Source organism: Chionomys nivalis, chromosome 3 (genome assembly GCF_950005125.1).
Source record: "Chionomys nivalis chromosome 3, mChiNiv1.1, whole genome shotgun sequence".
NCBI lineage: Eukaryota > Metazoa > Chordata > Mammalia > Rodentia > Cricetidae > Chionomys > Chionomys nivalis.
This window is the reverse complement of record NC_080088.1, coordinates 116,466,211-116,487,785: the sequence shown is the minus strand read 5'-3', so window position 1 is coordinate 116,487,785 and position 21,575 is coordinate 116,466,211. Positions and strand designations below refer to the sequence as shown.

Sequence of the window (21,575 nt, the reverse complement as noted above, 5' to 3'; positions counted from 1 at the left end):
ATCTGCACCATCATCCACCATCCCCCACCACCCCTACCATCATATCATCATCATATTCAAATCCCACTTCAGCCTCCAGAAAATTATGCCCATCCCTCACATATCAGAATAATCAGACCCAACAATTTTCTTATAATAGTGAAAAACGCACATGAAGGACGATTAATTCCCAGGATGTTTTTTTGCAAGAAGTGAAGTGTTTCTATTCGTGGAAAAGCGAGTTCGGGCTTCAGGCGGGTGATCTACAAAACGCATGCTCATAATTATATCCTGCCAGCATCCTGCCTGCTGGGCAGCCTCCCAGGCCTCTAGGAACTCCACAGCAGCTGCAGAAGCTGCACCCATGGGTCTCCAGTTTGGCTCAACTGGAGCTCGGAGAGATTCGCTCCGGCATTACCCGTTGTGGCACCTATGTGAGTGGGGAGTCCCTGTTGTTCTGCATTTCATTTCAATCTTAGTTTATGATGCTGCTCCATGCCTGCGCTGTTTATTTCTTCCCACGTGAGCCATCTCCACTCATTTGCTATAGCTCCCTAGTACCAAGAGAGCACTATTTCCAGTTTAGCTTGGCGCTTGATCCAACACTACAACACAGACCCTCCCCCAAGGCCAGAGAGTCTGAGGGTCTCGCCAGAGAAAGAGCCGAGGCAGAGTAGTGGAAATTGTATTAGCTTGAGAAGACCCAGGATGGAAGTCAGGAGACACAGCACATAAGAACTGAGCTCAGGACTTTGCTGGCCACAGGCTCTGTGACTCTGGCTGAGTCTCAATTTCTCACTCTGTAAAATGGGGGGTACCCATCATTGCTCCTGCTTAGGGTGATTGAAGAAACTAAGGGGACCAAGTAAAACACCCGGAACACCGCCTCATGCACCGTGATCTGTCCCTGTGCTCGTCACTCTTCTCCTTTAGGGACAAAATACATGACACGGGCAACTTGAGAAGAGGGTGTTAGTGCTGGCTCAGTTCTGAGGGCACACTCCATCCGGGGGGGAACGACATGGGGGTATGAACCTGAGAGGGCTGTTATGTGGTACCCATGGTCAAGAAGCAGAGAGAGATGGATGCTGGGGCTCAGCTTACTTACCCCAGCCCATTCAGAGTGGGTCTTCCCACCACAGTTAAACCTTCTGGAAACATCCACAGAGAACACATCCAGAGGTGTTTCCAGGTCGACTCTGAATCCAATCAAGGTGACAGTTAAATTAAGCCATCATCACCCCCGAGAGTCAGCTCTCGTTGCTTGGAGGGTCGTAGTTTGTGAATCCGCCAGTCATCCGTACCTTTTAATGCCTCTCAACTACTGTACTCTTCTTGAGTCAAACTCTGTTCCTTATGAAGATTCCTGACCACCAAAGCCGTTGTTCCTAACGTGCACTATTATAATTTAAACACGTCTATTTTCCATGCATGCTAAGCATGCTGTGACATTCTGATACGCGCATCCAGTAAGTCATGATCGCATCAGGGTTTCTAACTCATCCTGCATTTTATATATTATATAAAGGGTCCCCTGTCACTGTCCGCATGTTACAGACAAGGAAACCGAGGCCTTGGGAGTAAATGCCTGGCACAGAATCTCACAGAGGGTAGATCAGTTGTTAAAACACGGGTCTCCCTGACTCAAGACCACATATGTAACAGGCTAGTTTACAAGAACAAGGGCTGGCCACGGAATAGGACCACAGTCACTCCTGCCTGGCTCTGCTTCCCCTGGAACTTCCCACACAGAGCACAGCGGGAGACCCTGGGTTCAGCCCTGACCCCAGACCATTCTCACTGCCTCTGCAACCCACTTACCACTCTCCCATCATGCATCATTTCTGGAAGTGGGCGGTACCACTGGGCCTTTCTTTGGCTTGTGAGATTCTACTCTTTTGGGGGTTAGGAAAGGAGAGAGAATGCACACCTCTAAAGGGTCGTGAGTCTGCCCTTCCCCTCCCTTAATCTCTCATGGAGAGAAGAGCCCTAGGGTGTCCTTAGTTATGCTGTCCCTGGGTACTAGAGTCTCATAGGCCCATGCCCCCACCATTGTTTATGCAGAGTCTTCCTCTAGACAACATCAGACTGACAAGATGGTCCCTGCTGGGCTGTTGAGCAGTCAGGGAGACTGTTGGTCTGTCTCCTGTGTTATGAGCCTACCAAGGCCCTTCTAGAAACACAGGCCGGCACAGAAAGAGCCATTTGCCTACCTCGGCAGCCCAGGTAGTGAGAGTGACATGATCAGGCTGACTCAGACTTGGTTTTCTGATGGAGATAATGTCTCATTTAATCAGCAGTTCCTTTAGGGGAAATGAATGTTCTACACAAGTAACTTTTCCTCATAACTGAAGTTTATCCTATTAAGGTTTGGAATTATAAAAAAAAAAAAAAGTTAGCCATCTTCAAAGAAAGTCTTACATAATTCCTCTCCAAGATTCCAAGCTCTCAGAGTGCAGAATGGCCCTCCGTGTAGAGCCAGAGGATGTTGACACAGATACAATGTCTTCCTGGAGCCTGTGTGATTGTACTCAGGCACTGGGTCATTTCATGTTCCTTGGTCACATCGTCAAGAAAGTCAGACATTGCCCTCTTTTCTGGGGGCTGCCATCTCAGTGTCTGGCCACTCCCCTGTGTACTAGTCCTGGTTCTTCATGTCTATGCCTCGGGGCAAGGTGGGAGAGCCCAGAAACGGGAACTGTTTCTCCTGTGTTTTCTGCCTAGGAAGGCTGGGTTCCACCCGAATGAAGTGGAACTAAATTGCTTATCTTTCCCTTTTTCATATTCTATCATGTTTCCAGGTAGATTTCTTGAAAAAGATGCCAGTGGAGGAGGAGGAGGAGATAAAAAGGAAACATTTCTTCCTGGATGCTCTGGAGTGGTGGTCAGCTATTCCGAGTGTAGATGCTTCTTGGATCGACTCCCACGTGACACCAGGAGGTCCCCTGACGTGAGGCTTCCCAGATTTCTGTCTGAATGTATCACAGTCCTCAGGACTCTCTCCGATTTAAGCTCCCTGTGTGGCTTCGGAGGGCCCGCCCACCTCCCTTTCCTCCCGCCCTCATATTCTCAGTACTTCGACATTTTGGCCTCACTTGAGTTTAACTTTTGACCCTGACATGTCAAGCCTGTTTCCAAAAAGACAAAAAAGTTACCCGGACACTCCCTGGTTCCACACCAGTGGTGCCCCTCACAACCCAGGAAGGACAGCTCAAGGGGAGAGTGTGGCAGGCCAGAGAGGCAGAGGTCCAGGAGGCAACAATTGCTGCTGTCACCTCACAGTGGGACCAGCCCTTGCTCCCCACGAAATGATTAAGTTGAATTAAGGGGGTCTGTGTTTGAGTGACAGATATGCCCACCATGAGAGACTTCTGTGTCCTCAGTTTCTTTATCTATAACATGGGGGTGATAATACTCCCCATCTGCCTTCCAAGTTTGTTACATGGATGAAATGGAACCATGCTTCTAACATGTTTAGCAAAATGCCTACCATGTGATGAGGCTTCAGCGCCTAATATCATCCTCACCATCAGCATCCTCGCCACCATGATAACCATCATCATCTTCACTATCACCATAACTTTCACCATTACCATCATCACCACCATTATCATCTTCACCATCACCATAACCTTCATCATTACCATCATCATCATCACGATAACCATCATCACCATCATCATCATCTTCACCATCACCATCATCACCACCATTATCATCTTCACCATCACCATAACCTTCATCATTACCATCATCATCATCATCATCATCACGATAACCATCATCACCATCACCATCATCACCACCATTATCATATTCACCATCACCATAGCCATCATCATTACCATCATCATCATCATCATCATCATCATCATCATCATCATCATCACCATCATTACAACCATTACCTCACTATCACCATCATCATCACCATCATCATCCTCACTATTATCACCATCACCATGGGCATAATCATTGTCACTATCACTATTTTCACCACCATCATCACCATCTTATCATTGACACTATCATCAGTAGCATTGTTATTACCATGACCGTACCAAGTTCCCACCTCAGTTTCTAGAATTATGTGAATCTCTTTCTTACAAATAACTATAATAGGGTTCAACTTTTCCCCTATAATAATAAAAACTATTACACATAAGAGATGATTAATTCCCAGGATGGTTTTTTTTTCAAGAAGTGATGTTTCTCTATTCGTGGAAAAGTGAGTTCGGGCTTCAGGCGGGTGATCTCCAAAACGCATGCTCATAATTATATCCTGCCAGCATCTTGCCTGCTGGGCAGCCCCCCGGGCCTCTAGGAACCCCACAGCAGCTGCAGAAGCTGCACCAATGGGTCTCGAGTCTGGTAAGGGTGAATCAGTGAGCTCCTGCATCAACCTGGCTACCTTCACTCTGAATGTTCCTATCACCTGTGGCCACAGTCATTTTGTAAACCAAGATATAAGAACACAGGTGAGGAGAATGTGCAGGGCAAGGGGGAAACTGGAAGTGCAGTGAATGGATCCTGTACGTAATACAGCAAAACTGGAAAGGGCCAGGAGCCCCATCCAAGTGCAAATGAGTGGGTGCCAATGCAGAAAGAATGCAGAGTCAGCCTGTGCAGTCATGGGCAGCCAAGGGACTCAGTGTGGGCATTCAAAGGCCCCAAGAAAGGCAGGGCACTTGCCGGACTGACCAGGGGTTTCACACCTACGGAAGCTGGCAGTGGCCTCAACTGGAACATGTTAATGCCTTGGCTAGTACCAACCTGCCTCTGTGACAAGGTGTCTAACTTAGGGCTGTCCAAGGAGTTTGTTCAAGCATTTCGGACTTCGGCTAAAACAGGGAAAGTCCCAGGCTAAACAGGGCAATAGCAGCTATAATCATTCTGCAATTATGGAGTGAAAAAAAAATCCCGTAATTCATCCTTTAAAACCTCAAGCTGGGAATCTTATCACTTATCCCACGGGGTGAAGGTATAATAATGGGTTCACGGTTGTGCCGGGCAAATGTCTGGCAGCTGGCATGCTGAAACCAAATCGCACAGGCTGCAATCCCTTTGTTGAGAGTGGGCGATCCATTATGCAAACCTGTTTCTCTAAACCAGTGGCAATGATGACTCCCCTATCTGGCACCTTGTGTGAACCTTTCCTGTTGACCTACCTAGAGTTAAAGCATGGCGTGGAAGAGAGGATGAGGCAGTTAAAACGAGCAGGGGGTTTGTTTAAATGTGATGCCTCTACTGATGGCTTGGGATACCGTCTCATTCTTTATAAAAATTACTTGAGTGTCTGTATGTGCATCTGTATGTGTGTGTGTGTGTGTGTGTGTGTGTGTGTGTGTGTGTGTGTGTGTGTGTGTGCATGACTTCAGGTCCCTCAGAGGCCACAAGAGAGCATCAGACCTGACTGGAGCTGGAGTTACAGGCATTTGTGAGCAGCCTGATGCGGATACTGAGACCTGAACTCAGAGCTACTAGTAAAGACACTTAACTACCAAGCCATTTCTCCAGTCCCAGATCTTCCTATCTTTATCACACTGCAGGAGGTCAGACAGAAAGAAAAAAAAAATGCATCTCAGCTTCAATTCTCTTTTTCTACTACAAAAATCACTCAAAACACTCTTGTGTAAATTACTATCTGCCTCTAAGAAACTGGACAGAGCCAGCTGTGGTAGTGCATATATATAATCCTAGCACCGGGGAGCCTGAGGCAGGAGGATGATCACAAGTTTGAGGCCAGCCTGGGTTACATAGCTGAGTTCTTAGCTGGTCTGAGCTACACAGTGACTTCTAAAAAGGGGGCCGGGAGGAGAGGCTAGAGAGGATTCCAATAAATGAGACGTCAGCGCTTCAGACCCCCATGGACAGTGAGGAGGGTAGATCGCAGACAACGCCAAGCCAAAAGCTGGGAAACCCATCAGCATCCATCCCTGTGCGCAAGCCCTAGCAGCTGCGTCCACACTCGTGAAACAATGCAGGGAGAGTGTGGGCATTGGACCACTCTGCACGCAGCTCCCTTCCACACTCCTGAACCGATTAGATGAGAACGCCTCGATTTAGATAACTGGAAATTGCTTTCGGAGCCTTAATTTCCTATTAGCTCATTAATCTATTCAGACTTCCAACAAGACAGCTGATGATAATTCCGGAGGAAGTGGGCACTTAAGAGGAGAACTGCGGAGGGGGAGATGGGTTGGGCATAAAGGAGAAGTTTCTGGCTTCCTGGGTGGGGGGATATCCCAAGGCTTATTTGTCAAGCCAGTAATGGTGTTAGTATCCATTAATCAGCTCTCATAATGGGCCAGGTGAGGAGGGGGGCAAGAACTCCGGAGGGTAATTATCATGTTTACCTTTTCCTTAACAGTTGCAAGGGTGACTAATCTCACTGCTGGGATAAAGTGCCTGACAGGAGCAACTTAAGGGGAGAAGGGTTTACCATGGCTCACATTTTGAGGGTACAGGCTATCACGCTTGGGAAGACATGGTGGCAGGAGCATGTGGCTACTGGCTGCATGGCACCCATGGTCAGAAGCAGTGTGTGGCTGCTGGCCGCGTGGCACCCACAGTCAGGAAGCCATATGTCTTACATACACATATACCACATGCATTTCTGAACAGATGATGATACACAAGACCCAGGTGAGGGGAGAGCTTAAAATTCCCAGAGCCCTTGAATTAAAACTGTAACCTCTTACTGTGGCCCTTCTTACCCTCCCTTTCCCTACTTCCCTTCCTTCACCTCCCTCCCTCCTTTCCTTTCTTCTCCCTTCTTTTTTTCTCCCTCCCTCCCTTCCTCCTTTTATTCCCTCTTTCTCCCTTATCTCTTCCTTCTTCCCTCTCTGCCTCCTTTCCTCTGTCCTCCCTTCTCTCTCTCTCCCTCCCTTTTTCTTTAAACAGGGTCTCACTACACAGCCCAGGTTGTGCCTCAGCTCCAGACCTGACTACTGAGATGACAAGTCTCCATGCATGGCACCATGTTTGCTCTGCTCTTAACAGCAGCCAATATCATCCAATATCACACCCTCTTTTTAGCCAGATTGACTTCCTTCTCCATCGCCATCTTTTTAGCCAGATTGACTTCCTTCTCCACCTACCTGTCTCCCACTCCACCCACACATCAATTCCACCAGTCTGGGGATTTTGTCCACTTTATCTCCTGTTGTTGATTCTGGTGCCTAGAAAACCCTTTGGGACATAGTATTAATGTTTTAAAGCTAAACATCCTTAGTTCAAAAATTTGAAACCCAAAAATGGCTTCCAGTTTGAAACTTTCTGAGCTCCCACAGGGCCACAGGTAGAGCAACCCCATGCCTAACCTGAGCTTAAATATATGCTCACCAAAAACCCTGTGCAAATGAAGTTTGGGTCTCATCTCCAAGACACGTCATCACATATGTAAATGTCTGCATTATTCAGATATTCCAAAGTCAGAATGCGCTTCAAACGGAAAAACACTTTTGGTCCTAAGCACGACAGAGAACGGTGTCTTAACCTGCAATGATGATTTTCCAGCTGGCAAATATTAGTTGAATGACAAGTGAGATGGCCTTGCCCACCTCCAGCCCCCTCATTCTCAGGGCCACTGCTGTCCTTCAGTTCCACTCAGATTCATTCCTCCACCTTTTTGTCGGTCCTTGCAAACACACGCAAATAAATGTTGACCCTCTCACTTTAACCAAAGCTCCGGGACTTTATCCATAAGATAAGTGCGGGTCTCAACTGTGAGCCTCAGTACGCCTGTACAGCAATCTCATGGAGCTGGCCCTGTTCCTGTTGTAGCTGACAGAGGTGTGTGACTGGGACAGACTCACAGCTGGGCTCCATACCAGTGCAGCAGCAACTGTTATGGTTGAAAGGCTGAGCACACTGGTGAAGTCATGGATGCCATCCAAGCAGAGTTGGTCTGAACTCTGACCTCACCCTTCCAGTGGAGGAAATGTTCCTGGATAGCAGTGTGAGGCGAGGGCATTTCAGTGACACCCCCCAGAAGTCCAGTGATGGGCGCCAATATCACGTCTGCTCTTCAGAGAAGAAGGTCAAGATGGCATGCCTCTTAAGACTTCAAGCAGAAATGGGACCCAAACTTAGCACTGTTGACTTCCAAAGCCTCAGCTCTGTGTGAACTGTTCCTCTCCCCTGTCCCTAGCCCCCTCTCCCAATCCCTGGCAGGGTCTCAGGCTTTGCTCATTACTTCTAAAACAGAAGGCAGGGAGAAAAGCCACCTCCGGGTCCCACCTCCAGTGTTGAAAATTGAAAAGGCTTGAGGAGTGTTCAGCCTCACTGACTCCTGGCCGAGTCTCTGTCACCTAATTACTTGACTTCAAAGCCTCCACGCAGCAGGTGTGAGGATGTGAAAGGCATTTCCCCCACAGAACACAGCACGACCTGATACAGTCGAGATGTCTCCAAGGCAGCAGGTGTACTGGGGAGATCAGGCAGCCTCTGAGCCAGACCCAAGCACCTGGCCCTATGCAGCTCAGAGTCAGAAAGCTGAGGAGCCATGGGAGAGCCTGGAATCACGGAGGGCAGCAGCTCAGAATGCTAATATACAGCAATTACTCTCCCAATCACCCTTAGGTCGTGAGCTAAAGGATTCCCAGGGGCTGGAAATAATCACTCCTCCCCACAGCCCAGGCTATCAGGGAGCTCAGTGTGGCTAACTTGCTCAGGTGAGGCCACCAGATAGGTAAGGGGTGGGGAGACTCTTACCGCCTGTCTCTAGCAGACACATACCCACCCCTATCTTTTCCATATGGTAAAATGTGTCAGTTTTGTAGTTGCTGGACCTGAGTAGGTAGTTAGTACATGTGTGCAGATACACACAGAGGGGCATATGAGGACAGAAATGTGAGGGGGTGTGCCCGTGGTCACACAGCTACTAAATGGCAGGGGCAGGATTTGAACCTGGTTTAACCTGCCTCCAGAGCCCATGGCTGGTGTCAATTTTTCTCTTGCCTTCTTTCTAATGTTCTGTCAGACATAACAAAGAATGTGTATATGGAAAGGGGAAGGAGTGGGGGTCGAGGTATTCCCACCTCTTGGCCAGAATAAGCATCCAACATGAAGCCAAAGAAAGAAATGGAGCAGCAATTAAGGGGCATGAGTTCAAGTCCTCACTCCTACTTCTTAGCTGTGACATTTCCAAGTTGAGACACAGTTTTTGCAGATATAAAATGGGGCAATCATAAGACACTCTCAGAGACAGCGCAGGATGAGAAAGAGCAGAAGGGAAAGAACTTTGCAAATTATCAAAGCTATCAGCAAACCACGGGCTGGACCCACGCTGTCAACTGTCTTCATGGATAAAGTTTTATTAAACCAAATCCATGGCCATACCTATTTCTGAATTGTCTGTGGTTACTTTCAAAATATACGAGTCCATTTTGCGAAGCTCCAAGGGAAACACTGAGGCCTCCGAGGATCATGGCGCTTAAAAGATTTATTATAGGGCAGCTAGAAGAGAAATCAGCTGGTGACTGACCTTCGACGGTGTATTGGTTACTTTTTCTGTGACAGAATATGTGGGGCAGCTATAAATCAGGGGACACAGTCCGTCATGGTGGGAGAGCCTAGTGGTGGGAGCATGAGGTCCTGTTGCAGCAGCAGTGAGGAAAAGTTGGGGCAGAAGGGGAGCTGGCCTAGAACAGTTAACCTCTATTCCTATAACCCAATGCCTACCAGTCAGACTCCCACCCCGTGTCCAAAAGGATCCGAAACATCAGCTGGCAGCCGAGCATCCGATCACACGAGGCTGTGGGACACTCTTCACATTCACAACCACAATAGAGGCCCTGAGCATGGGAGGCCCCACCGGCCCCAGCACATGTCGCATTAGCCTTCCTACGGTCTCCGCGCAGCACGGGCTTTATCAGAACCGTTCTCCTTGATACCCAGACAGCTTCACCGGCGACTCCTCACCTCCCTGGAGTGAGCCAAAGCCCATCTCAGTGCTAATTGATATCTGGCATTGTAAAAAGTTCCTTAAAGGGAAATCACTCACTTGCAGTTTTTACACTTGAGGCCAAAAAGCATCCCTTTCCCGCAGACGGTGCAGGTCTGAGACATCCAATACTTGGTGGAAAACCTGTGAGAAAGAAACAGGAAATGTCCGAGGTGGGGCAGTGCCCATGGGCCCCTCTCCAGCAGGATGAACCCCTAGAATGCGAAGCCTATAAGCCCTGGATTCCAGCCCTGTTTGTTCCAGAACAGGTGATAATTAAGTTCAATAAAATTGCCCAAACCATGAAGCCTCAGTTTCCTTGCCTGTAAAGTGGGAGTAACCTTGACAGTGATCTCAGGGGTTACTGAGTCAGGCATATCGAAGGTGCATAGGTAATGCTCAATGAAGTGGGCTGTGTCAGTTATTACCTGGAGTGTTCATTATGCTCACCTATTCACTAAACACATCCTGGAGGTAGCCTACATTGGCAAATTCAATTCCTCAAGACAGCAATGGACCTCCAAATCCAGTTGTAGAGTCCCCGCCCCCCGACAAACGAAAACCTTTTCAGACAACACCACTTCACCCTCCCCCAGTCACTGCCACCTGCGGCAAATACCGTGTGGAAGCCCCCACACGTCACGGTCACCAAGGCCACCTGGAAGTTATTAGATTAACTTGCAGATCACCCCTCCTGTGCCGTGGCATGCTTTCTGCCTTGAGATAAGACACAGAGGTGGGGCTGGATCCAGCAAAGGTATTGAAGGTTCCCGGGTCACAGTTAATTTTAATTTTCAATTTGTGCCACCGTTGTATGCAATCTGCTCTGCCTCCTCCGAGTGTCAAAGGGGAAACTTGGACGTGGTTACATAACTCAGAGATGGAGAACTGTGAGGGGGGAGGGCTGCTTCCCTCGGCCTACCCTCTTGCGGGATCTGGGTCAACCCTTCAAACACAGCGAGCCAGCGGCAGCCTGGAGCTGCCACAGCTAAGCAAACAGCAATATTCACAACGGAGATGCTGGCTTGCGGTGCTCCCTCCCCAGCTTTGCACTTGGGCTTGGTTAAGCCCCTTTGGGTCTCAGCAGCGCTTAGAGGGTCTATTCTGCAAGCTGGGGCAGCTCAGGGGCGGGGATGGCAAAAGACCCATGGAGCAGCAACATAGGACTGGGGGGCAGGTATCAGGGTCTGCTGGCAGGTTTCTCTCCTCTTCAGCTTTGTCCTGTCCCCTGGGTGGATGTTCTCTATTGCCCAGCTCTTGCTGTGATAATTCCAATGACAAAGAGTGAGATCTGCTGCTCCTAGTGGTGCTTTTTGTGAGACAGGATTTTATTACAACGGCCAGGCTATCCTTGAACTCTTAACTCACCATCTCACCCCACTGTGTGCTGGGAGCATATACCACTACACCAGACAACACAGGGAATGGGATGTTAATGTAATCTCTTAACCAGGCTGGGAGTTTCTCCCACCTGACACCTAGCCAGGGGGGGAATTCAGGGCAGGCGAGGCTGAAGAACAACACCCATCAAGGGACTCTCGCCTCACTAGGAAGCCAGTTCTGGGGCCCAAGCTGGTCATCCTGCTTCATTTCCCTTGACATCAGCATCAGAAGCTGGGGCACCACCAGTTTCCAGTGAAAGCCCAGGGGTGGAGCCAGCCCGGTGAGGCTGAGGCAGAACCCAGGGGTGTGGCTGAGCCACAAGTGTGACCAAACTGGAAAGGTGACCGGGCCAGAAATGTGTGTGGCACAGAGGCGGACTGAACGAGGGACTGTGGCCACCCCAGGTGTGGAACTAAGCCAGAAACATTTGAAAAGGCCCTCATCCTGAGTCCCCTTGGTGCCACAGCTCAGCCTCTGGTCTCGGACTGACCTGTCCAGCACTGCTCCTCACAGCTTCCACCAAGGGTTCCAGCTGTGACATTTTTCTTTAAGAACTGGGGCTGAGTTGTCATGAGGAGAGAGAGCAGCTCTGCCCCAGGCTGAGGCTGTGTCTGTGTCCAGGGTTTCTCCCTTCAGCCTGGCTGACAGACCACTGGGGACTGTCAATTTGTGTCCACAGACCCTCGGATAACTGGCCAGCTCCCCAGGGACACAGAAGCTAGAATTCTACAGGTTGGAGGGAAGGCTCCATGAAGGAGCAATGAGGCAGCCCATGCCCCCCCAGACACAGACACTCACCAGGGGTTCTCAGATCACAGGAATTGAGCATGATTAGCATCCAGTCCCCTGATTCATCCTTCAGGGCCTCCACCCCCTCCTCTGTCAGAGAGTTTCACCATCCTGGCCTGACTCAGCTGCCCCTTTCTCCCTGGTTCTGCGAGGAGACTTGGGTAACCTTTAGAAAGCTGAACTTGGGAGAGTCAAGAAGTTGTTGGAAACAATTCCAGGCCCTGGAGGATCCTGGGGAAGGCCTCCTGCTGGTCCGCTCCTCTCCAGTAACCTCTAGCAAGGAGTTTAGCTAGCCATCTTGAGTTTCCTGGGTATAGAGCCTCCATTTGGAGCCTGAAGTATTTTACGATACCAGTAAGGTATGTGCACAGCTCTTAATACATCATCTCATTGGTAGGCAGAATGTATGAACTTATTCCTACAAAAATCAAAGTTTCTTCTCTAACTATGGTTTGACGTCACACTCTCTGGCCTGCTGGGCTTGTTTCATGAAAGACAGTTTAATGTTATTTCTTTAAAGGTCTTGATTATATTATCCCAGGGGCTTCCCTCATTTCTCTCATTATATATTTTGTAATTTTTGATAATAAAAACATTTTAAAAAATGGAGTCCAGGCCGGGCGGTGGTGGCACACGCCTTTAATCCCAGCACTCGGGAGGCAGAGGCAGGTGGATCTCTGTGAGTTCGAGATCAGCCTGGTCTACAAGAGCTAGTTCCAGGACAGGCTCCAAAAAACCACAAAGAAACCCTGTCTCAAAAAACCCAAAAAAGATAAAAATAAATAAACAAACAAACAAACAAACAAACAAATAAATAAATAAATAAATAAAAATGGAGTCCAAAGGGGGTACGCAATTTCTCATAGCTACCAAGCTTTATCAGAAGGGACTGGAACACAGGTCAGAGTGAGCATAAGGTCTCTGTTTTTAACCGTCTTGTGTAGATTTGCTAAGGGCAAGGCTATGGTGCAGACACCTCGGTCCAACAAAAGACAGAAGGGTGTGGTGGTGTGGAAGCTGAGGATGGATACATTACCGGAGCCCACCGGCTCCAGCACCACCACCGACACACACAGGCACAGTCTACCTACCTGTGCTTAATGGAGTTGCCAAGGTCTCTGCGTGGGATCTGCGGTGACCACCGTGGTACAGACAGTGTGTCTGTGGAGAGAAGAACAGACAGGAAGGGTCAAGAGCTGAGCCACCTCTGCCTGGTCCCTGGAAACCAAAAGAAGACCCACCAACTGGCCTCAGGCAGGGTGTTGGTTGCTTTGGCCGTGCCAGGTGGAGCCCCAGTTTAAGTCATGGGCTCGACTAACAGGAGGCTTCCCAGGTAGGGCAGGCAGCAGATGCTTTCAAATATGTCAGCTGAGGTCAGGTGTGGGAAGCACACCAGTCATTCAGGCTGAGGCAGGAGGGTTATGAGTTCAAGGTCATCCAGAGCTGCATAGTAACAATCTGTCTCAAAAAATAAAAAAGAATAAAAAAGAATAAAAGAATAAAAAAGAATAAAAGGAAAGAATAAATGAAGAAAGAAGCTGCATGTGTGATTTGGTGAGGTGGATGGATAAAGGGTCTTGCTGCCAAGCGGAAGCTCCGAGTTCGGCGCCTGGGTCCCTCCCACAGGGTGGCGGAAGAGAACTGACTCCTACCAGTTGGCTTCTGACCACACATGTGCCCACATGCATACACCATTGAGTAATTAAAAGTTACATTTTGTAATCTAAAAATAGAAGAGAGAGAGAGAGAGAGAGAGAGAGAGAGAGAGAGAGAGAGAGAGAGAGAGAGAGGTGGGCACTGTGGAAAGAATACAGCCAAGCATGACCTCGGCTTAATGGTTCTTAGCATATGCCTGGTGTAGGCTAAGTGCCTCCCGTGCATGAGGCTGGTCTGATCTGCATATAACAAACACATGAAAAAAAAAAGCAAAGCTGAGCAGACTCTATGTGGAAAACCCTTCGGATACTGCAGACAACTTTCAGCCCATCCTGCTGTGTGCAATCCCAACTCATACTAGAACAAGTGGGTGAGTGAGTGAGCACGTGAGTGCAAGGATGACGTATGACTATCTGGATGGATGGCGGATGGATGACTGGCTGAATGGGATGATGGATGGGCAGGTAAGTGGGTAGATGGGTGAAAGAGAGCATGTGACGGAGGAGAGGTGGGTGGCTACATGGTATGCATGGGAAATGCTTGGTGGGTGGGTGGGTGGATGGATGGACGGATGGACAGATGGTGGACAAACAAGAATGAGAAAGAAATAAGGCACGTAGACTTTAGACTGAGTGCCTGTTCCTGTCCTTTCTTCCCTTTCTTTATTTTCTTTTCACACTTTGGATCGAATATAAGCAAACCATATAGTCACAAAGGACCAAGTTCTAGGTCCTCCAAGACCTTGCGCATAAGCCCCATGCCACCCCCATTGCCTGCCCCCCCAGCAGCCTCCTGGGAGACCTTGCAGGCAGCAGACATAAACCAACAGCTGCGGCGTGAGCTAGTGCTGCCTTGGACAGTCCAAGAGAAAGGCAATCGGCCAAGCCCACGCCAGTGCCCACTTCTCAGCCAGATGGATGGAGCCTGCCGGGGGCTGCAGGGTTGCAGACGTGTGCCTCATTTTTTACAGGCATTGTCATGGAGTGTCGCTCTCGTTGGGAGAGCTGGGCATGTCGGAACACATCGGGAGCATTTAACCCCAGTGGGCTCTCTCTTCTCTCTGGTGATGGTCACGGTGATCTAAAAGCTGTTTCCAGAAACCTCTGTGCCACCCTTGCAAGGCTGGAACCTCTTTCTTTCTTTCTTTCTTTCTTTCTTTCTTTCTTTCTTTCTCTCTCTCTCTCTCTCTCTCTCTCTCTCTCTCTCTTTCTTTCTTTCTTTCTTTCTCTCTCCCTCTCCCTTCCTTCCTTCCTTCCTTCCTTCCTTCCTTCCTTCCTTCCTTCCTTCCTTCCTTCCCTTTCTTTTTCAAGAGCTGATGATTTCCCAAGCCCCAAATGCTGAAGAAAACCGAGGAGGTGGCCTGATAGAGCCATAAGCCCCACAGCCTGCAGAATGTTTAACAAAGCCTGTTTTACTACTTTGTCCAGTTTCTGAGGAAGATAAAAAAGGAAGATAGTGCTCTTTAAAAATATTCTCTATGTCAACCCCTCTTTCAGACTGACATGGGGGAAAAGACATTACCCATTAACTCTGAAAGGCTGGACAGGAAAGGAAGGTCAACCTCCTGTGAGCGATCTACAAAACAGGACGTACTGAAGGAGAGTCCACTCACGGGCCATTAATAATGCCTGAATAGAGCTGAGTTGAGGACTGAGAGCAAGAGTAGCGAGATTGATTGCTAACACCTGCCATACCTGAGGAAGGAGGTACTGCTCACAAATCTTGAGATTAATTAGTAATGTCTGCCATGAGCGAGGAAGGATGCAGCCCTTACACATCTTGTGTGGATTGACCTCCTCCACAAAAGCAATAATCAAATCTTCACCTTTGCACTCACCTCAGAGCATAGTGCCCGTGACTGAGTATGCTCTTAACACATGTTTGGTGAAGCCAAGATTCTTACAACAGAAACAGTTTATTGGACAGTTAGTATGTGCCGAGATCCTCTGTATACTTAATAACCAGAACCTCTGCCTCCTTGCATCCAGTGCCATAGCTATGCCCTTTGTATAAAGGAAGGCAAGGGAGCTCAGGATGGGCGCACTGACCCGGCCAAGGTCACACAGTCAGGAACCTTCAGGAGCAAATGTGAATGTGACTCCCTAAAGGGACTGGGAGCTGCTCTGTGGGTGCCAGCTGCGCAAGCGTGAGGCCCTGCGTTCACATCCTCAGCTCCCAGGCAACCTTTGGGGGGATTTGGAGATTTCTGAAGACATTCTGGGGTGTCACACTGCGTTTGGGAGTTTGCTACTGGCAGCTAGTGAGGTGAAGCCAGAGGCTCTGTTTAGCATCCCTTAATACATAGGTGAGAGTTCTCCTCATACCCTCAACAAGTTAAAGCATCCCAAGAATCAGTTGCATTTAGGTTGAGGCTCCTGATCTGGAAGTTTCTATAAATGCCCGTCCCCTAAAAATAAAGTATCTCAGATGATGGCCCCAGGCTGCGTCATCTCGGGCTATGAGCATCTCCCATTAGCTCTGTGTCGTACTTAGTCCCTATCCGGCCCCTTTGCTCAGGGCAGAGGCAATTACGCTCCGGGGCTGGCTTTCACGTTCCAGGCGCGGCTCGAGGGGTACGTCCTGTCAGATGCATTAAGCTGCAAAGCCTCATTAGTCTGGAGCCATTGCTCCCCAGGCTCTGCTTCTTCTGTGGGCGTGAGACGCAAACTCCAAGAGTCTCTCTGCTTCCTTTGTTTGGGTTTCATTAAATTTACCAAGGCGAGCCTCGGCCTCGGAGCAAAGGGAAACTGTTGAAAGGGAAGAGGGGGGAAGATACCAGAGACTCGAGGCCTTATCATAACAGGGAAGGCAAATAACATTTACAGCAATTAAACCGATCTAGAAACTTCTGCGTAACAACCAAAGTGTCTATTAAGATGTCTCCGTAGCCGCATGGCAGGCTCTTTCCCACTCTGATTGTCTGATAACAAGGCAGAGTCTTGCACAGCACGGCTGCCTTCATCTCAGGGGAAGAAAAATTGCTGCCTCTTTCGAGATATTTCCATTGCCAGCACTTGGAAAGAGACAGCACTGAGAGGAAGACTGCCCTTGTTCCTAGGTCAGGGTGTAGAAACTCTTTCAGAAACACCCCCCAAATGAAATGAGGGGTACCACCCAGGAGCCATAGTCTTTGAGGCCAACTTGGAAGTCTAAGAGTCAAACAGAAGGGCCTCATGGGGGCTGATGTTAATAAAGTGCCCGATTTTTATAAATGTTTGGTTTGCCTTGACTTGGTCAGGTTTTTGAGATGGTCTCAGGTAGCCCAGGCTGGCTTCAAACTTGCTGACCTTGAATTCATAATTCACCTACTTCTACCTCCCCAGTGCTGGGATTACAGGCAGGCGCTGCCATGTCTGGCCTGCATGATTGATAAGTTTGTTATAAAACCTCAGGCTCTGAGCTGAAGAATCTGAAATCAGATGTGTAGGGGGAGACATGAGAGGTATGTGAAGATATCAGACAAAGCTGGAAGGTGAGGAAGCCGAGGGAGAGGGGAATAAAGAGAGAAAGAAGAAGAAAATTAGAAATGAGAAAAATAATGAGCTGGGTGTGGTGGTATCCACTAGCTACCAGGGAAGGTGAGGTCACAGCCAACCTGGGCTAAGGAGTGGGTTTAGAATGAACTCAAGGCTAGCCTGAGCTAAGGAGTGAGCCCAAGGCCAGCCTGGGCTAAAGAGTGAACTTAGGGCCAGCCTGGGTTAATGAGTGAGCTCAAGGCCAGCCTGGGCTAAGGAGTGAGTTTACGGCCAGCCTGAACTAAGGAGTGAGCTCAGGGCCAGCCTGGGCTAAGGAGTGAGACTCATTTCAGACTCTGACTTTCTGAGCTAGAAGGTTAATACCCACACATGGTTTGCAAACTGCTGGATTTGTGCTGGCTTGTTACAGAATGGTACAAAGCTCACACAGCTCCTGTCTTGAATCAGGTCTGACTTCAAGAATCAGGGCTATAACAAACAGCATAGCCAAGTTTTCTATGCTTAAGAGTCTCTTGGGAGGGGCTGGAGAGATGGCTCAAAGGTTAAGAGCATTGATTGCCCTTCCAGAGGTCCTGAGTTCAATTCCCAGCAACCACATGGTGGCTCACAACCACCTGTAATGAGATCTGATATCTTCTTCTGGTGTGCAGGCACAGATGCAGGCAGACCACTGTATACACAATAAATAAATAAATAAATAAATAAATAAATAAATAAATCTTTTTAAAAAGAAAAAAAGATTCTCTTGGGAAAACAGAAAGCAAACAACTGAACAAAAGAGCCCTTTTGGAAAACGAAACAGTTCAGACTTTGGGATTTTAAGGCAATGGGAAATCGGGCTCCAGCACTAGAGTAGTAAGTAGCAGGCTGTGCCTGACTCTGGAAACACTCCCTGGTGGCCACAGGGAGTAGATCCCGCCTGGAATTCCAGCTTACTGAGGTGAGAACAGGATAGTCTCAGAGCAAGCTGGCCAGAGAATAGCCATGTGGGTGAGCACTGGGTGGGACCGAGACCCCACCGCAGTGATGACGCAGATGACAGCAGGCCTCCCTCAGCCCGTAGATGCCCCTTCGACATGACTGTGGCAGAGTCGTGGAAGACAGGAAGACTCAGAGAGGAAAGATTTTGTTCCTACCTCCCAGTTTCCGAGGGTCTCAGTCTATCATGGCAGAGAAAGCTGCCTTCCCTTGTGGCTGACCAGGCCACAGAAAGAAATGGGGGCTGCGCTATGACCTTCTGCAATGCTTCTATTGACCCTATGACCTTCTGCACTGCTCCTATTGACCCTATGACTTGTGCCAGGGAAACCCACATCTTTCCTAGACAGCACCCCCATCCTGGGAACAAAGCAAACCTCTGGGAAGCTGTGTCTACAGTTTCCAAAGCACAGCCGGCTTGTCCAGACTCCTACGGCTGAGCAGACTGCTGAAGTCAGTTCCTATAAATCTTAATCCTTGGTCCTCATCTATCACTGTGTCCCCTTCCGAGGCAAATGTGACAATCATTTTAAGCACCGCGCCTTACTAGAGTTCATGGACGTCTCTAAAAGCCCCACAGTGATGAAGCATTCCTAATCCCTAACCATATTTCCATGGAGAAAAAGACCCAAGCACATATTAATATGAACAGCCAGCATTTACTGAGCACCAACTATATGTGTGGTTTCAATTGAGAATTCCATTTAATCCCATGGTTGCATTTCAGGTGGGGATGGTGAGGTCTGAGCTCAGACAGTCAAGAGCCAGAGAGCCGATTTGGAAAAATCATAAACGAAACAGAAATTTCAAACTATCCTTAAGCTTCCATTTCACAGACGAGATGGATTGAGTGGGCAACTTAGCCACATTCAAATGGACTAGAAAATTCTTTGAGTCCAAAGACATCTGCAACTCATAAAACTTAAAGCACTAAACTTCCCTTTTGAGGCCACAGGCTAGGTGCCAGCCCAAGTCCCACTGATTTATCCAGGGTGCTCAGCAAGGCTTGACTAAAGCTGGCCGTGCCATCCACACAGCGAGCAAGAACTCTATTAGCTTTAATATCCAATCCAAATATAATGTATATCAGATCTCAAAGCATTTTAATTATGTGCTGTCTCCAAAGGTTACAGCTCCGCCATGCTTTGGAGCTGAGTGGAGTTTATTCACAGACTTCGACGTAGCTTTCTCCCAAGACTAACATAGCCCACTTCCCAAGCTTCAAACATCATCATGGGAGTCTCTTGACAACTTCATGTGGGGCCACACAGCACCAGCTAGCACAGTGATGAAGGGGATGGGATAACTGAACTTCACTGCCAGGCTGATGGATGGCTCGGCTTGCTGGGTAAAGGTGCCCCCAAGTCTGACCAACTGAACTGAACACTGTCCCACATGGCAGAAGGAGAGAAGAGACTCCCACAGGTTCTCCTCTGACTGCTACATACGTGCCATGGCAAGAGTACCAACCCCCAACACTCAAACTGAAATGTAATAAGAGAAGTAGGGAGTTGGCTGAGCAGGCAAAGATGTTTGCCATCAAACCTAAGAACCTGAGTTTAATCTCTACAAGGTAGGAAAGAAACACACACACACACACACACACACACACACATCATAATTTTTAAAAGACTCCAGCCAATTTGACTGGGTTTGGGATCACTCACAGGACGTTCCCATGTCAGTCCTTCCATAGAGGTTTAGCTATGGAGGGAAGACCTCCCCTGGATGTGGGAGCGCCATCCCATGGGCTGTGATTCCAAACTGAATAAAAAGGGAGGAAGGGGAAAGTGGGCTGAGCACCAGCGTTGTCTCTCTGTGCTTCTCCGCTGCGAAAGCCACCTCACACGCCTGTCACCTCCCCACCACGATGCACTGTCGCCTCAAACTGTGAGCCACAGGAAACGCTTTTCTTCTTAAGTTGCTTGCATCTGGGTCTTGTCACTGCCACAGGAGTGAGACTGACTTCAAGGTCGTGCTACGAGGGAAAGCTGGGGCATAAGGGGTCGACGGTGATGCTTAGATGACATGCCAGTGGTCCATAGGATGGAACTGCTTACAAGGATTGGGATTGGGGGCTCCTGGGGCACTGAGGCCAAGTAAGGGACAACAGTGATGCTACCTGTATAGGGAGAGGGGTTATTAGTTAATTGTCTCATTGTCATGACCAAATCACACACAAGAAGCAACACAGGAGTTGATGCTGGATCCCCTCATGTGGGGGCTGTCAGTCAACTGGTGAGGCTTGTTCACATCCAGGAGGACCAAGAGCCAGAGTCAGGACCAGAAGTGAAGTTGCACTATGATGGAGGAGGGTCATCTGTCTATGTGTTATTTTCATTGGTTAATAAAGAGACTGCCTTGGCCCTTTGATAGAACAGAAAATTAGGTAGGCGGAGTAATCAGACCAGAATTCTGGGAGGAAGAAGGCAGTGAGGTCGGACGCAATGAAGTCAGCCGCCAGGTCAGACATGCTGAATCTTTCCTGGTAAGCCACCACCTCGTGGTGCTACACAGATTATTAGAAATGGGTTAATCAAGATGTGAGAATTAGCCAATAAGAGGCTAGAACTAATGGGCCAGGCAGTGTTTAAAAGAATACTGTTTGTGTGTTGTTATTTCGGGTATAAAGCTAGCTGTGTGGGAGCCGGGCGGGACGAAAAGCAGGCCTGCTTCCCTCATCACTACAGGGCTATCAATACCAACACCTGCTTCCCCAGAGACCTATTTCCTCCAGGCAGGCCAACCCTCTTAAAGGCTGTACTGTATTCCTAGACAGCTCCACCTGTTGACGATGGACAATTCAATCATACAAACTTGTAGAGGTCATTGCATACCCGAACTCCAACAATACTTAAATGAAAGCGCTGAGGTCAAGCCAATGGCTACATGTGTGTGGCTTAAGATGGATAACTGACCGCTAACATGAGACTCCTAAGGAGACAAAAAAAACACTCGCTATTTCTAAGTGAAGAGCCCTAACAAGGCATTGAGTCACCCAGTGCAGTGTGGGAGGAAGAACAGGGAATTTTCCAGTCGGCAGATGTGTGGCCGACATCAGCTCTGTCACTGATAAACAGGAAGCCCTTGCTTCCCTGAATCTCAGTTTGGTCTCTTACATAAAAGGGAATCATAGATTTTCCTTACGGGGCCATTAGAGGGACGGAGGGGTTGTAATTAGAAGTCTCTCCGCACAATGCCTGACGCATTGTTGTTACTGGCCTGGTCATCAACACTGTTATTCTTCGTCTAGAATTCACAGGCCAGGCAGAACACGGCAAAGCTCTCTGCTGACTGTGATTTAGGGCAGAGGTTGGTACGCTTGACCCCTGAGTCTAATGAAGCCTGTTGTCGGGTTCTGTAAATAC

The 21,575-nt window shown here is 48.6% G+C and overlaps 1 protein-coding gene across 2 annotated transcripts in view; it reads right to left on the bottom strand.

Annotated features, from left to right (window-relative positions):
• The window catches only part of Ksr2 (kinase suppressor of ras 2), a 351,718-nt gene that overhangs the window by 93,640 nt on the left and 236,503 nt on the right, over nt 1-21,575 (bottom strand). For both annotated transcript variants that reach the window (XM_057764873.1, XM_057764872.1), the window contains exons 6-7: nt 13,189-13,258; nt 9,986-10,069 (exon numbers count right to left, since the gene is read on the bottom strand). In XM_057764873.1, coding sequence (XP_057620856.1) covers nt 9,986-10,069; nt 13,189-13,258 — 154 coding nt within the window. The remainder of the gene's footprint in view (nt 1-9,985; nt 10,070-13,188; nt 13,259-21,575) is intronic.